Source organism: Accipiter gentilis, chromosome 10 (assembly GCF_929443795.1).
Source record: "Accipiter gentilis chromosome 10, bAccGen1.1, whole genome shotgun sequence".
Taxonomy (NCBI): domain Eukaryota; kingdom Metazoa; phylum Chordata; class Aves; order Accipitriformes; family Accipitridae; genus Astur; species Astur gentilis.
The window spans coordinates 26,046,144-26,061,772 of record NC_064889.1 but is presented as its reverse complement, the minus strand read 5'-3'; the positions used below and the strand labels follow the sequence as shown (position 1 = coordinate 26,061,772).

Below are 15,629 nucleotides of genomic sequence, written 5' to 3'. Positions count from 1 at the left end.
CCCTCTGCCAGGGGGAGTGAAGCCTTTGAGATGCAAAGCAGCCCCCTTGCCCTCTCCCAGGCTGCAGCTCCCCCCCTCCCCCAGCCAGGGCTCAAGGGACTTAGGGACACACTCTGTCCATGGGGACATGCTCTGGCCATGGAGACAGCCACAGTCTGGGGGAGCAGCTGGCAGAGGCAGTGCTGGGAGAAGGGACCTGTGGGTCTCTGGGACACCCCCAAATCGAGGAGCCTTTGTGCACCCCAATGCCCAGCCCTGGCAGCAGCAGTCCCAGCCCTGGGGAGGGCAGGCTGCAGTACCCGCCCGGGCTGGGGCAGGTCCTTCCCCCAGGCTGGGGCATGCTTAGGCTGAGGGGCACCCTCTCACGGCCATGGGGCATCTCCCACTGCCTTGGGCACCTACTGCCCTGCCCCGGGTGGGGGCTGACCCAGGTGGGTTTCCTGGGGCTGACAGCCACACAAGGTGCTGAGCAGGGGCCAGCCCTGCACTGTTAGGATGGGATTTGGGATGAGCCGGTGGAGCGGGAGCGGGCAGAGGGGGACAGAGCTGCCTGCCTGCGGGTGGGGGGTAGACAGAGCTGCCTGCCTCAATCTCAGGCCAGAGCTGTGTGTGCACATGTACGAGCATATGTGCATCTGCATGTGCATCAAGAGGAACCTGCATTTGAGTGTCTCTGTGTGAGCACTGTGCACTCTTACACATCTGTGTGTGTGTGGGTGGCGTGCGGTGAAGGACCAAGCTGTTCCAAGCTGGCTGGCTACGTCAAGGAGCAACCTGAGCTACCAAGGGCATCCCCCCAGCCGCCTGCTGAGTGTGGCCCAGCAGCAGGCGAGGAGGTGGCTGCAGGTGCCAGCGCAACAGCGGTACCTGACCCGGTCTCTCTCTTTCCCTGGCCCTCAACGGCTCACTGCCGCCAGGCACGGTGCAGATGCAGGAGCCCTCAGCATGGGCACCCATCAGCACGTGAGAAGCGGCCCTGACATGGCCCAGCTGAGCGGTGCTGGGCAGGACACCCTGGCTGGAGGTGAGGTGGGTGGGGGGACCAGGGAACTTGGTCCCCTGAGGGCTCTGGCATCGGGCTGGGAGGGTCTCCATCCCTGTGCAGGACCACAGGGGATGCTCTGGGGTGGAGGATGGATGGGCAGCAGGAATGGCCTGGGGTAGGTGGTGGGTTGGGGTCAGCTGAGACTGTCTCCCTCTGCCCTGCTTGGTGCCAAGGACTCCCGTAGCTGTATGGGGTGTGGGGGGGCTCTGGGGGCTGCTAGGGGCTCTGAAGGAGCAGTGGGGATGCAGAGAACAGCTGAAGATGGGAACGCAGTGAGCTGGGGTAGGGGCTGGGCAGGGAGCAGGGCTCCAGGGTACGGAACCTCCTGTGCTGTGCATGACCTGTCCCCCGTGGAGCCCTCACCCCAGGGCCCCCTCTGGGCAGGCTGCCACTGCCTGTCTGCCTATTGCAGCAGGAAGGGGCCATCCGGACCCAGACCCTGCAGTGGGGAACGCCAGCGCGGAGCCCCCCAGCAGCCTGCCCCCCCCTGAGCTGGGCTGTGCCTGGAGTCCCCAGGCCGAGGGCAGTGAGGAGCCCCTGCGCCTGCCCACCTTCTCCCCCGCCGCTCAGGCCCGTGTGGCTGTCACCTTCGCCCTCTTCGTCCTCTCTGCCGCCTGCAACCTGGCGGTTCTGCGGGCAGCCAGGGGCCGGCGGGGCGGCCAGCGGTCCCACATTCGCCTGCTGCTGCTGCACCTGGCTGCTGCCGACCTGCTGGTGACGGTGGTGGTGATGCCGCTGGACGCCATCTGGAACATCACGTTGCAGTGGCGGGCAGGCGACCTGGCCTGCCGCCTCCTCATGTACCTCCGGCTGCTGGCCATGTACGCCTCTGCCTTCGTCACTGTCGTCATCAGCCTGGACCGGCAGGCTGCCATCCTGCACCCGCTGGCCATCACCCGCGCCCGGAGGAGGAACCGCATCATGCTCTATGTTGCCTGGCTTCTCAGTGCAGGGCTCTCGGTGCCGCAGGTACCCGTCCCCAGGGCTCCTCTTCAGCCCCATGCCCCGTGGCAGATGCCCACCCAGCCCCTGTGCCGGCTCCCAGGGTGCCTGGCTGCGCCGGCTGGGGTTGCTCCCAGGGCTGGTGCTGCCACGAGCCCTGCGGGATGGGGATGGAGAGGGCTTGGAGGACAGGCAGCCCAGCCGGCCAGCGAAAGAGGGACTGTGGCAGCGTGCCCCCTGCACCCAGCTCTGCCCCCCTCCCCGCTGTGCACCCTAGCCCCCTGGGAGCGGGGAACGGAGCTGGCACAGGGGCAACTGCGGCTCCTGCTCCCACTGGCAGGGTCTGACCCTGTGGCTCCAGTGGTCCCTGGCTCGGGACTCTGGTGCCCTGCCTTCAGGAAGCGCAGAGCCCCTGTCACCCTGTGGCCCCAGCGAAGAGGCCACCATCCCACCTCTGCTCTGTCTCCAGCTGTTCCTCTTCCACACGGTCACCTTCCGCTCCCCGCACAACTTCACCCAGTGCACCACACGGGGCAGCTTCCCCCAGCCCTGGCACGAGACCCTCTACAACATGCTTGGCTTCGCCTGCCTCTTCCTGCTGCCGCTGCTCATCATGATCTGCTGCTACGCACGCATCCTCCTGGAGATCTCCCGGCGCATGGGCTCCAGCCTCTGTGAGTGCCTGGTCACCGGCCTGCCATGTCCCTGTGCCCAGGGGGCTTTGCAGGGACCCCAGGGTGAAGAGAGAAGGGCCTGGCTGGGGCTGCGTGGGGAACCCCCAGCCCTCCTTCAGAGCATGGGGTCCCTGTCCCAGCCAGGCCACTAAGCATCCCCCACTCATGGGGCGTGCCCCCCCTGCCCAGTCTCATCCCAGGACGTGTCGCTGCGGTGCTCCAGGAACAACATCCCGCGGGCACGGCTGCGCATGCTGAAGATGAGCCTGGTCATCGTCTCCTCCTTCATCCTCTGCTGGACCCCCTACTACCTGCTGGGGCTGTGGTACTGGTTCTGCCCACGGGTCATGGAGAAGAGGGTCTCGCCGGCCCTCACCCACATCCTCTTCATCTTTGGCCTCTTCAATGCATGCCTGGACCCCATCACCTATGGGTTCTTCACCATCCCCTTCCAGAGGCGCTGGGGCTGCCCCTGCGGGCATGGCACTGAGCCCCAGCCACCCTCCCCAGTCACCGGCTCCTTCCACTGCTCGGGCTCCTCCCTGCCACCCAAGCGGGGTGTCCCAGGGGGGCAGGAGCAGCCGATGCCCGCTGGGCTGGGGCTGCCCGCTGGGGCTGGGTCCTGCCAGAGCAGCTCCCTGTGAGCCGGGCATGGCCCCGCACCCACAGGGACATCCTGGGCTGCTCAGCAGGCATCGAGGCTGTGGGCAGGAGGAGACTGGGAATGGGACAGTGAGGGCAGGACAGGTCTGGCAGGAACGGGTTTGCTGCCGCTCTCTTCTGGCACCCCAAAGTGCCTCTGTGGGTGGCAGGGCTGGTGTGGGTCACCCTGGTCCCCTCTCCCCTCTCTGCACCTGCCAAGCTCTGCACAGCCACTGGAGCAGAGCCCAGCACCACAATAAAGTGTCCCATGGCCACGTCCTGTCCCGCCCGCGTCCCCAGCTGTGAGCTGGGTTGGGGTCTCCAGAGCCAGCGCTGCTGGGGACAGGCTGGGCAGGAGCCCCAACCTGCTGGCTCTGGGGGGTGGCTGGTCTGTAGCCAGTCTTGGCTGCTCCTGCCCCTGCCATGGGGGGCTGCCAAGGTCCCCAGGGACGGGCAGATCCAAGGGCATCCTGTGCATTGGCCAGGTCTGGGTGCTGCTCTCTCTGCAGTGGCTGCTGGGGCTGTTTGTCCCCCATGGGGCTCCTAGTCCCAGTGGCCCACGGGGCTGGTCCATACCAGTGGCACTGAGCTGGCAGCAGTCCCAGGGCGTCACGCTGCCTGCAGCAGCCTTGCTCTGCTCAAAACGGGAGCTCTTGGCTCCTGCCGAAGGTCGTTGCGAGGCACGGGGGCCCAGCTGCTGTCGGCTGTGCACAGCAACTGCCCCAAGGCCAGTGCTGCCGCAGGAGCTGGTGCAGCTGGCGGGGCTGGGAGAGGCTGGGGAGGTGGGGAGCGGGCTGGGGAGGTGGGGAGCAGCCCCAGGCCTTGAGCAGGAGCTGTAGGTGCCTGGGCCCTTCGCTTCCCCCTGCACCCTGGAGCAGCCAGTCTGAGCCCTCCCCACGGCACGAGGAGCAATGCTGGAGGCGAGGGATGGCTTATGTGAACAGCTCTGGCATCCCCCTGGCCTTGGGGAAGGGTTACTGGCTGAGCTCGGGTTTGCTGAAGCCACAACTGAAGCAAGACGCCAACGCCAGATGGCGTCTGCCTGGGGTTCCCCACTTTGCTGCCATGGGTCACTGGGCTCCCTTGCCCACTTTGGTCCCTGCTGCCCGGGAGGACCCAGACCTAGGGATTTGCCCATAGACCCGGGGAAGCCCCCGCTGATGATGCAGCCTCATGCGTTAGCTGGCCATGTCAGCGAGGGGACTGCTGGGAGAGCTGCTCCTGCTGAGGGGGTCTCCCTGGCTCTGGCATCTAGATGGTCCTGTGCCAGAAGCACGCTCAGCCAGCGTGTGGCAGGGCTGCAGGCAGGCAGGCAGGAGGGGAGGGCTGCGGTAACTGGCTGCACCAAAATGTTTCTTCTTGGATAGGAGTCTGCCAAGGGCCAGGGGGAAGACTGGCATCTTCCCAGCAGGTGCCGAGCCCTGCCCTGTAGTGCTGGCAGGGGGTGAGTGCCCAACAAGGCAGGAACAGGCAGGGCCTCCTGCAGGCAGGGTCAGCCAGCTCAGCAGTGGCTGTACCTGGCTGTCCATCCTGGGAGCAGTGCCCAATAACAGCAGCGCGAACCACGGTCGCAGGGGTTTATTATGAAGTGGTAAAGTAAAACGCCAGTGGTGCTGCTCCAGCTCCCGAGGAGCAATCCCGTGCCCGCTCGAGGGCTGGCAGTGGTGGCTGGTGCACTGCTCTCCCCAGGGCTCTCGCACAGGGTGGTCTCCCAAGGGGTCTTGTGGGGGTCTCTGTTTTGTGGGGGCTCCAGGGAACAGGGCTGCAGTCCCAGGGGCGTGGGGGTTCCTTGCTGCTGCTGCAGTGGGGATGGGGCTTCCTCAGCACGGGTGAGGCAGAGCTGTGCCCGCTCCTGCTGTCTGCTGGGCACAGTGGGATGTGTGGGGTGGCCAAGTGGACTTGTGCAAGTATGAAAATACCATCTTGTAAGGGGCATGCCGCTTGCTTTCACGGCAGAGGAGGGCCTGGGAAATGCTTCACTGTGAGGATGGGGGCTTGCAAAGCAATGGAAACCACCAAGCCAAATGCCCCTGCTGAAACCTTGCCTCTGTTTTTGAGCCAGTGGCTCCTGGAACGCTGCTGCCAGCTTTGGCCCTGGCCTAGGGAAAAAAGGGGAGCTGTGCTTACCGCTCATCTGCCTGCAGGCACAGAGCTTGCACCCTGCAGGGCAGCTCTGCTCCAGGCTAACAGCACTTGGCTGGGGGCAGGAGTGCTCGGGAGGTGGGCGCTGAGTGGGTCGGTGTTGCCCCATCCCTTCGCCAGCCTGGGCAGAGGTCCCCGTCCTGCTGGGTGTGCGTGGGCTGCGTGTGGCCTTGCTGGATGCCGGGCTGCACCCTGCAGTCACATCGGGCTCTGAAGGTGCCTCAGGCGTTGGACAAGGGACCAGAGTGTTGATGCCAAACGCCAGCGCACCCAACCGCTTCCCTGGTGGAGCTGGCGAGTGGGGACAGACTGGCTGGGTGAGGGGACAGGGCTGCAGGGCAGGTGAAAGCAAAGCAGGAGGTGATGCTGGGGGGATTGGCTGGGCGTTGCCCATGCCTGGGTGACCATTTTCCACCTGGCTCAGCAGTGTCACATCATCCCCTGCTCCCCCCCAGCCACCTCCCCACTGCAGCACCTTGTGAAAAACAGAGGTAAAGCGTGACCCAGGAGAATGCTGCCTGCCTGCTCCCCCTGCACAGTTCAGGCACAGAATGGCTGCAGCTCTAGGTGCTGGCCCCACTGCTGCTGGGTCTCTTCTCGGTGAAGAAGCTTTTGAGCAGCATCACTTGCCCAATGCTGACCACAAAGAGGATGAGGGTTTCCCCAACCGACCAGTATGAGACCCGGCCGTTGAGGTCTTCAGCTCTGCTCCGGTCCTGCGCTTCCCGCAGGCGGTAGTGAGTCTGGGAGTCGATCACTGTGTTCAGAGCCTCGTGGATGGTGACACAGGCGGACTCCATCTAGGGAGACAAGCACGCTCCATTGCTCCTGACATGGCACAGCGCAGGCCCGGCGCTCGCAGCCGAGGGAGCTGAGGAGGGTGCTGGGGCACCCGAGAACAGGACAGCAGCGCCCTGTGCTGCTGGGTCTCTGCCAGCCCCAACCCGAGAGCGGTTCTGCTCGAAGGAGCAGTGCTGGAGACCGTCGGTTGGGTGGAGGGAGCCTGCTGTGAGCACCAGGGCACAACCAAGAGCCCTGCCGAGGTGCTGGGGGCCAAGAGCAGGGTCTGGGTCCCAGCCCAGGGTGCAACCATCCCTGTGGGCTCATGCCAAAGGATGGAAAAGCCTTACTGCACTTCCCTTGTGCGGGACGGAAACTGGGTGCTCAGGCCAGGGGAGGTTCAGACCCAGAGCAGCCCTCCCTGTCCCTCTCTGCCCGTGCTACTGGGAGGAGGATGTGGCCTGCATGTGGCAGGGCCGTTGGCTGGTGGTTGGCACTTCTGCATTCGGCAGAGGGAGAAGGGGATGAGCCCCCAACTGCCGTCCTGTGGGGCCGTTCGGCTGCAAGCGGTAACTGTGGCGGGACCTTCCTCCCGCAGCAGCGTGCAGTGACCCACCTGTGTCAGGGCGGTGACGCGGTTGCTCATGTCGGGCAGGATCGGTGGCTCGTCGCCCACCTGGAAGTCGAAGTAGACGGTTTTGTGGGAGAAGGTGGAGAACTCATTGCTGAAGCAGAAAGTGTAGACGCCCTTGACTTCGGTATGGTGCGGGAAGCTGTCGTACTGCTTCTTGGTCTCCTTGTAGATCGTCCTGCCGTTGGGGTCCTCCACGTAGCAGTCCACGTCGTAGTGTCCCCCGGTGATCACCTGCGCAAGGAGACGCAGGCAGCACCTGCCAAACCACATGCCGAGAGCCTCCCGCCCTGCCGGGAGCAGCTCTGCCCGGCCCATGCCGGCGTGCACAGCCGTGCCCACAGCTGACCGCCACGGGGCAGGGGCCCAGGCTGGGGGACCCCCCGGGGAAGCTGTGCCCCGCGGTGCCAGCAGCTCCGGTGGGGTACCCGGACAGGGGGACGGCCCTGATGGCCCGGGTCAGGGGTTCCCGTGGCCGCTGTGGGCACATCCCGGTACCGGCTCCGAGGAGGGCACTGCCGGGCCCGGGGCCAGGGCTGGGACCGTCTCCCGGTGCAGTCCGGGGGGGGGGGGGAGCCGGGGGGGTGCGGGGAAGAGGCGCAGCCGCAGGGGCTGGGGGTAGGGGCAGGGGGCGATGGGCACAAGCAGGGGCAGGGCTGCGGGCAGGGCAGTACCTGGTAGTCCAGCGTGAACTTGAGGCCGCGCTCCAGCTCCTGGTGGAAGCACTGCTTGGCGCTGTCGGGCAGCTCGAAGGTCAGCTCGGTGCCGCCGGCCCGCAGCGCGCACAGCAGCACGGCCAGCACCCGCATCCCGGCCCGCATCCCGGCCCGCATCCCACTGCTCCAGCCGCGCTCCCGGCCCGCCCCGCCTGACGTGGCGCCCGCCCGGCACCGGCACCGGCGGCGCTTCCGCTGGGGGCGGCTCCGGGCGGGGCCGGGCTGCGGCAGCCCCCTCCCTCCCTCCCTCCCTCCCTCCCTCCCGCCCGCCCCGCCTCCGGGACCGGGACCCCCGGGCACCCCGAGCGGAGGATGGCCGGGGCCGCGGGACCCCAGGCAGCGGCTCTCGGCCCAACGCTGAGCTCTTTATTAATGCAGCGATGATATAAAAAGCCTGTACTGTTGCATGACGTCACCTTCCCACACCTGCCTGCTCACACCTATACGCGCACGCAGGCGCTTAAATAAATGCATCGAAATATTCCCGTAGAGAAGCACTGCTCACACGCCCCGGTCCAATGCACAGAATGCGGGAAGCTCCTAAGAGGTGACCCACATTCTGCAGGCACCCAACCTCTGATGGCTGGCTAAAGGCGTCAAACGCTGCTTAAAAGAAGACAAACACAACATATCGGAATATTTAGAAATGAACAGAAAACATGAGCAACGGGATTTAAAAATCCACACTCTAAAATACGAGACAAACGTCACTGTTATAGGGAAAATATGCCTGAAATTCAATCTATAAGACATTTGACCTACAGAGAGTATAAACTTTAAGGCTGTAAAAATATAAGCCCACTTTTGCTCTAAACAGCATATTTAAATCTCAAATGCACTGTCAGACAACATTCTTGTGCAATTAAACCAAAACGCGGTGCTGCTTTGTGCAGGAACTGTGCGAAGTTTTGCAACAGCCTGGAGCAAGGTGGATAATGCCCTGGGCAAGGAACCGGCTCTTTGCCAGCAGTTTTGGAAGGACGGACGGAAGCATGTGCTGGGCTGATTGAGGCAAGGGCAGAATCCGACATCAGTCCCAGCAGGGTGACACTGCTGCCACTTGCTTGTCAAAGTGACGCCGACTGTGCAGTGGGCGTCAGGACACGTGAGACTTCATTGAATAAACCCACGGGAGTCGTTCTCCCTTGGCCTCAGATGGGTGGCACAATGTTCGGGGTGGGCTGCAGATCCAAAACACTCACCAAGTCACCAGCACAGGGCTGTGGGCTGTTTCCTCTTTGCAGCTGGCTCCGTGTGGTGGGTTTGGCTGACTGATGGCAGCTCCGGCACACATCCAGCTCATAGTCCCAGCTAAGCATGGGGTGAGGAGTGCTCCCCACTGCTGGCTGCTGCCTGGCTGGGGCTGGGGCCGTGGGAGCGGGAGGGGGCTGGCGGTGTGTGGTCTCGCTGCCCTGATGCTGCCAAGCTGCCACATGCTGCTGGTGGAGGCCCCGTCCTGCGGCAAAGTGCTGCATGGCCCTGTCTGCGGGGCTGGGCTCCCAGGTCCCTGTGCACAGGGAAGGAATCACAGTCGCACCCCCACATCCAGCCATGCAGACATGTTTGCTGGGTTGGACTCATGCCGCATCAGGATGGTGCTGTGCAGAGAGCTGCTGCAGATACCAATGCCATGCAGAGCCATCCTGCGGCTGCCTCCTCCTCCTGCCTGCGTGCGGCTCAGCTCTGCTTCGGTCCCAGAGGATAGTTGTTGCAGCATGGTCAGCAGGAGAGAGGAGCCTGGCTGCGGTGCTGTGCCTGCAGCTTTCCCCTGCTGGGGTGAACCCCTGACGCTCACCACACGCCATCCTTGGCAACTTGGCATCCTTGCTCCCCCATCGTTGGCAGAATCTTCCCACGCAGGCAAGCTGGGAGTGCTCCCCGCCCAGGAATTCAGCGCTTGGAGTTGCTCATTGTGGTGAGAAATGCCCTTGAACCTTGGTTGTTTCAGAGACAGAGACAATCCCGTTCCAGATCCGGGCCCACTAAAGCACCGGGTTGCAGCAGTAGTGGGATTAGCTCAGCCTCTGGAGTTTCAAAGTGCTTGGAAATCTCTGAGGTGGAGAATTGTCTCCCTCTCCAGCACAGTGAGGGTACCAATACATTCAATTGCTAGGGAGGGGTGTTTCTGTCCAACCTCGCACAGCATTAAGCTCCTTTCCTTCCTGGTAGGCACTTCACAAACACATTAGCCCCACAGCTCACCAGCGTGGGGCTCCAGATGGGTTTCTGTGTCAGAATGAGCGGGATGGAAGAAAAGCGGATTGTAAATAACAAGGAGTAACTGAACTGCAGGCAGGAGCCTTTGTGCAAAACCTGACAGTCTCAGAGGGTCTGGGATTGATCTCAGGTAGTTGCTCCTGGGGTAAGATCCAGAAGTGAATAAAGAGTACAAGAGAGACTCAGCTGCTTGGGCTGGATGCTCAGGCTCTCCTTACAGCTCTGGCATGTGGGAACAGGAACCTCCTGATTCAGCCCCTGGGCACAGGTCTGACCCCCACAGCTGCCAGTGCTTCCCCAGGGCCAAGTCACTGCTCTGTGCGGGAACCATCACGTTTCTGCACAGAGAGCACTGGTTTGGTAACCTTCCTGGGAAGCAAATGGTGACATGGTTACTGGGCCACTATTTCCTCAAAATCAGAGAGCTGCCGCATCTGCTCCGCTTGCATGGAGTGTCTCCGGAGAAGCTTCCTTTTGGCTCTCAAGTCACCCCGTCTGGGTGAGCTGGGAGCGATGGGTACCAGGGACTTAAAGCAGGCAGCAAGCGGAGGGGAGGCTTTGCTGTTGGAGCCGATGTCAGGGATCGGGGGGTTGGGGTTCACATTCAGGGGGGGCAGATATCCCGGCCTCGTGTGGGAGATATGGTCCAGCAGCAGGGTCCCGGACCCTCGCCTTTCCAGCAAGCTGGGTGGTCGGTGCCGGACGGTCGCAGGCGATGTGCTGGCCATGCTGTCCAGGGACTCCCGTGAGCCATCCAGCAAGGCCAGGTGGGAACCGCTGAGCTTCCTCCTCTCTGACGGCACTTTCCCCGCCTCGGTCAGGCCGGGGACACTGGAGACCTGGGGGTCACAGTCGTAGTGCTCGGTGCTCAGCCTCCGCCAGTGCAGCGTGTCCATTGCCGTGGCTGAGCCGGTGACAGTGGAGCTGACGCTCTCCAGCTCTTCGGGGACTGTGCTTCTTCGGGGCAGGCGCTGGTGGGCAGCCTGGCTCTTCTCGTAGGCTGCTTTCCTCGCCAGTGGCCCAGGGGCTGGTGGTGTCCTCAGAGCCTGCTCGTCTACCGGGGGGAAGAGAGAGGGGTCCTTGCTTTTGCTGCTGCCACTCCAGGCAAGAGGAGCCTTTTTGGAGAGCGAGAGGTCGCTGATGCCCATGATCACCTCGTCGTCTGCGCAGACCCGCGTGTCGTCGCGGTGTGCGGAGGCCGCCAGCACTGAGGGCGCGACCAGACCCCATGGCTCTGACCGTAGCCGTTTCAGCTGGGGCAGGCGGGCTCTCCTGGCTGCGCTGGCTCTCTGGCCCGGGGAGGGTGGCTCATCGGCAGACCTGGCAGAGGGGCTGTCCCCAGGATGCGACGGGTGTGGGCCGAAGATGCCGCTCTCCTTCTCAGCAGGGGAAGGTGCCGAGCCAGGAGTTTTCAGGTGGGTGCTGGAGGGTGCTGTGCATGCCTCAGGGGGGGCCTTCTCCTTAAACTCCAGCGAGGGGGGAACGTTCAGGTACTGCTTGGCAGTCTTGGTGCCAGAGGCCGACTTGTCCATAGTGATAATGATCACCTCCTTCCCTTTGGCTTTGCAGGCGTTCAGGAGGTGCTGCAGCACATCCTTGTCATCGGCATTGATGGCGTGGACCAGAGCTGATGCTCCTGAGTGGTCCTCCAGGCTGGGGTCTGCCCCATTCTCCAGCAGCAGGGACACCACATCCCCCCCGGCGCCGCGGATGCAGGCATGCATGAGGGCTGTTTTCCCAGACTTGTCCTGGATGTTGGGGTCAGCTCTGTTGTCCAGCAGGTACTTGACCATCTTGGCCTTGTTAATGCTCTGCTGGTCGACATGCTTGGTGATGCAGGCCACCATCAGGGCAGTCTCCCCTTTCTCGTTGCTCTCATTGATGTAAGCCCCCCCTTCAAGCAGTAGCCGGGTCAGCCGGAGCCGGCCAAGCCACACTGCCTTTAGGAGGGAGTTCCCCCCCATCTCCAGCTCTGTCACCTCATCCATGGCACTGGCCACTGCTCACTGATGGGCAAAGGCAGCGACAGCCAGCAGCTGTGGAAGGAACCGTGAAGGAGAGGTGAGGCTTGCTCCTCAGGCTCTCGCCTCTGCCCGGCTTTCCCAGGAGTGTCACGCTCTTGGCACTGGTCTGCATCCCACTACCTCTCTGACCACATCCACCCCACCCTGTGGCACTAGAAGCCCCCCAGATCCAACCCCCCTTCCCGTGTGCAGCCCCACAGTCCCCCTGCACACAGGGTCTCCTGCCCCGAGGGGTGCTCGGGGAGCAAGGCAGATGAGCGGCAGCAGGAGATAAGGCTTGCTCTCCTCAGGGATCTCCTGGGGAGAAAGAGCTGATCTTTGCCAGCTGGGAGATGCCTCAGGCCTGCCCTCTCACAGCCATACCATGCATTTACTTTATGGCATTGGCCCCCTCTCAGTCATCTCATCTTTAGGATGTACTGTATTTTTCTCTTTCGGCCATGGAGCCTCTGGCCTTCCTCTGTTCTAGACATGCCAGCGGACTTGGCTGCCAGGGACCTGGGTGCATCAGCTGCCCCTAATTGTCCTGACCAGCCTCACCTGAGACACGCCCCCCCTTTCCCCTCCCCAGCCTCCACCCCTGGGCTGGGGGCTCTATTTAAATGCAGGCCCAGAACCCCAGTCCTGGTTTGAGCTATGAAGGTGCTGGAGGCTTCATCTACCCCTGTCAGACCAGACTTGATCATTGCACTTCCCTTGCTGACCTAGAGCCTGACTTGCTGCCTTGCCTTGGCCTGATGATCACTGCTCATGGGACCTGTCACTGACTTGTCCCTGCCCTGCCGATGAGGGCTTGTTCCCTGACTGTGCAGTGGCCACCCTCGGCTTGTGGCTCATCTGCCCTTGTGGAGCAGCTCTGGTCTTGCTGCTCCCTGGCAGTATGTCTCAGTTCATCTTGCCTTGCTCTTTTCCAGCTCTGCTTCCCCCATAGCCGTGCTGACATTTGCCTGGATGCAGCTGATTTCCCCAAGTGCCAGAGAAATCAGAATGGTCCTGATGCTGGGATGGTTTCCACCACGGCTTCTAGGTCTCTCAGGCTGTAATGCAGAGCCCGCTGGAGACAGTGTGAGTATTTCCCATGGTTTCTTGGGCTGGAGCCACGATCTTTGCTTCCTCACTGCCGAAGGAAACGTGAAGCAGCTGCGGTTATGCTGTCTGTAACCCCATGCTGCTTAATGGTGGTGTGAGCCACTTGTGCAGGGGAGTGCTGTAAGAGCAGCTTCCACTCACAGCACTCTGCAGCAGGACCGCCTCAGGAGGATCAACAGGCATAGTCTCTGCTGGCAGGTGCTTCCCTGCCACTGCCTGGCATGGGCTGGCCACAGGAAATTCAGCCAGGTAAGGCTCACGCACATTGCTCCACAGCCATGATACTCAACCCGAGTGCCTCATAGCCCTACTGCCTGTGTCCTTGAGGAACAACACCCGTCCCCTGCACCTCTGAGACCTGGTGGGCTCCACGCACGAGGCAGAGGTAGCAGCTGAGGGACCAGCAGATGCCCAGCTCCATGGAAACATTACAGAGGCATGGAACCAGACCTTCAGCCAGGCTGTCCAGGGTCCCTGCCACCTGCTTGCCCCACGCTCTCATTGCGCTTTGCCGCCTGTCCAGCTGTGAGCAGCAGTCGCTGCTCCTCAGGCCGTGCCCAGCCCTTCCCCGGAGCACCCCCACCTGCCAGGGGCCCGTCGGAGCCTGCCCGCTTTGCTCCGGAGCTCTTGCCAGCCTGTGCTCAGCAGCTCTCTCCGAAAGCCTCCCCCGTGGTGCGTGCAAGCAGCTCTGCCCTTCCCCGCCAGCCCCTGCCCTTCCTGTCCCGGAGGCCGTGGGGATGGATCCTGCAGCCCTGGGACCTGCTGTAAGTGCTCGCACCGGGGGTGTCATCCCCCCCGGCCCCCTCTGAGGCGTAAGCGGTGTCACCTCCCCCCCTCCCCGAAGCCGTATCGGTGAGCCGCCCGCGGCCCCGTCCCCTCGGGGAGCCGACAGGCTCTTTGGAGCTGCTTCCCTGACCCCTCTCACCTCCCTCTCCTCGCCGGTCGCGGTCCGCGGTGCCGCCGGAGGGTCCCAGCCCGGGCGCAGCCTCGTCCCTTCCCGCTGCCCGCCGGGGGTCCGCGGCCTCCGCCGCCCGAGCACGCTCGCCCGCGGGGCTGCAGAGACACCGGGGGGGGAGAAGGGGGACCCCCGGGGCAGGCGCTCCCCGCCCCCCCCCGCCCCGGGGGCGGCCCGCTCCCGCCGGGGCCCCTGTCCGCGGTGCTGATGGCGGGGACGGGCGCCCACCGCCCCCGTGCCCGGTTCCCGGTGCCGGTATCGGTGGCCGGTGGCGGTGCCGGGCTACTCCGGCGCCCCCGCCCGCATCGTCCCTTATGTGCGCTCCGGGTGGCTGCGTCACCCGCCGCCGCTGCCCGGTGCTGCCCGGTGCTGCCCGGCCCGCGGCGGGGCCGCGCGGGGGGGGGCGGCGCGTCCGCCCCCAGGTGGGAGCGGGGAGCGGCGGGGCGGGGGTGTCCGTGTGCGGTGGGGGGGGGGTGGGTTTGTGTCCCTGCACGCCTGCGGGGGGAGGGGGGGCGTGTCTGTGTGCGTGCCGGGCCGTGAGCGTGGGGGGTGTGCGTGTGTCCGTGTGCGGCAGTGGGGGGGTGTGCCGGTGTCCGTGCCCACCCGTGCATGGGTGTCGGTGCTGTCCAGCGGCGTGGGGCGGGGGGAGGCTGTGTGTGTGCCGGTGTCTGTGGGGATGAGCTTGTGCAGGGTGGGGGTGTGCACACATCGGAGGTGCCTGTGTCCGTGCTGGTGTGCGGGGGGGCGTGTGTGTGTGTCCTCATGCATGTGCAAGGTGTGTCTCTACGTGTGCGTGGGATGTGCTGTGGGTGCGTGTCCCTTTGCGGGGCGGCATCCCTGTGTGTGTGCCCATGTCTGTATGTCCTTGCACATATGCGTGTAGCCATGTGTGTACCCACGTGCAAGGATGTGTCCACATGCAGGGGGCGTCTGCGCTCGGGTGCCCATGTCCTGTGGGTTGGTGTGCCCACATGCGGGTGTGGAGCTGTGCCACACGTGTTCCCTGGTGCCCCTGTTGTGCCCAGGCACTGAGGGTGGGCGTGCGCTGGTACACATGTGCTGTCAGTGCCCCCGTGCCCGCCGTGTGCCATGTGGGTGTTACAGTGCCCAGGTGTCACTGCGAGGACCATCCAACACTGGCATGGGCTCCCCAGAGAGGCTGTGCTGTCTCTGACCTTGGAGATTTTCCAGATCCAGCGGGACCCAGCCATGAGCAAACTGGTCTGAGCCCACGGCTGATCCTGCTTGGAGCGGGGGGTCAGACTAGAGACCCCCCGGGGTCCCCTCCAGTGGTCTGGGTGCACCTCTGGGGTACCCGAGTGCTCTGTGTTGTGCAGGGAGAAGCCAGAGTCCCTGCATGCTGCTCTCCAGGGCACAAAGCTGCCCTCAGTGTCAGTGGGAAGTTTCCAGGACCAGCGTCCTTCTGCTGTCCCTGGGCAAACCTCTCTGGTCCCTGAATCTCTCACCTCGGCAGAAAACCGCTTTCCTGCAGGTTCCAGCCCATTTTACTCCGTGGCTGCTGAGAAGATTGGCTCTTTAGGAGCAGTCCCAGCAGAAACAGGTAATTGGGTGGAAGGTGGGGAAATGGTCATAAATGCACAATAAACACACTGCTACACATGGCTCTGTAATTTAGCAGACTACTGCTGCCTGTAACGGTATTCATCATAGCACACTCTTAGATTAGATTAACATTAGGGGAAATTTCTCTTGTGATTACTAAAATATAATCTAAAATTGCAACCTTCTTTAGTAAAAGTTGATAATAACAA

At 63.5% G+C, this 15,629-nt stretch overlaps 3 protein-coding genes across 3 annotated transcripts; 1 reads left to right on the top strand and 2 right to left on the bottom strand.

Annotated features, from left to right (window-relative positions):
* The first annotated feature begins 981 nt into the window (after window positions 1-981).
* LOC126043682 (gonadotropin-releasing hormone receptor-like) lies at window positions 982-3,305 on the top strand. The gene is made up of 4 exons (XM_049812455.1): window positions 982-1,024; window positions 1,461-2,014; window positions 2,457-2,661; window positions 2,851-3,305. Exons 1-4 carry the CDS (start codon window positions 982-984, stop codon window positions 3,303-3,305), a joined length of 1,257 nt encoding a protein of 418 aa, XP_049668412.1.
* Window positions 3,306-4,866: 1,561 nt separating this feature from the next.
* Window positions 4,867-7,709, bottom strand: TMED3 (transmembrane p24 trafficking protein 3). The gene is made up of 3 exons (XM_049812916.1): window positions 7,531-7,709; window positions 6,842-7,090; window positions 4,867-6,245 (listed from the first exon to the last, which is right to left on the bottom strand). The coding sequence occupies exons 1-3, from the start codon at window positions 7,687-7,689 to the stop codon at window positions 6,009-6,011; spliced, it is 645 nt and encodes a 214-aa protein (XP_049668873.1). The 5' UTR covers window positions 7,690-7,709; the 3' UTR covers window positions 4,867-6,008.
* A 2,324-nt stretch (window positions 7,710-10,033) lies between these two features.
* ANKRD34C (ankyrin repeat domain 34C) lies at window positions 10,034-11,822 on the bottom strand. The gene has a single exon (XM_049812915.1). The coding sequence runs from the start codon at window positions 11,775-11,777 to the stop codon at window positions 10,182-10,184; it is 1,596 nt and encodes a 531-aa protein (XP_049668872.1). The 5' UTR covers window positions 11,778-11,822; the 3' UTR covers window positions 10,034-10,181.
* Between the last annotated feature and the right edge of the window lie 3,807 nt (window positions 11,823-15,629).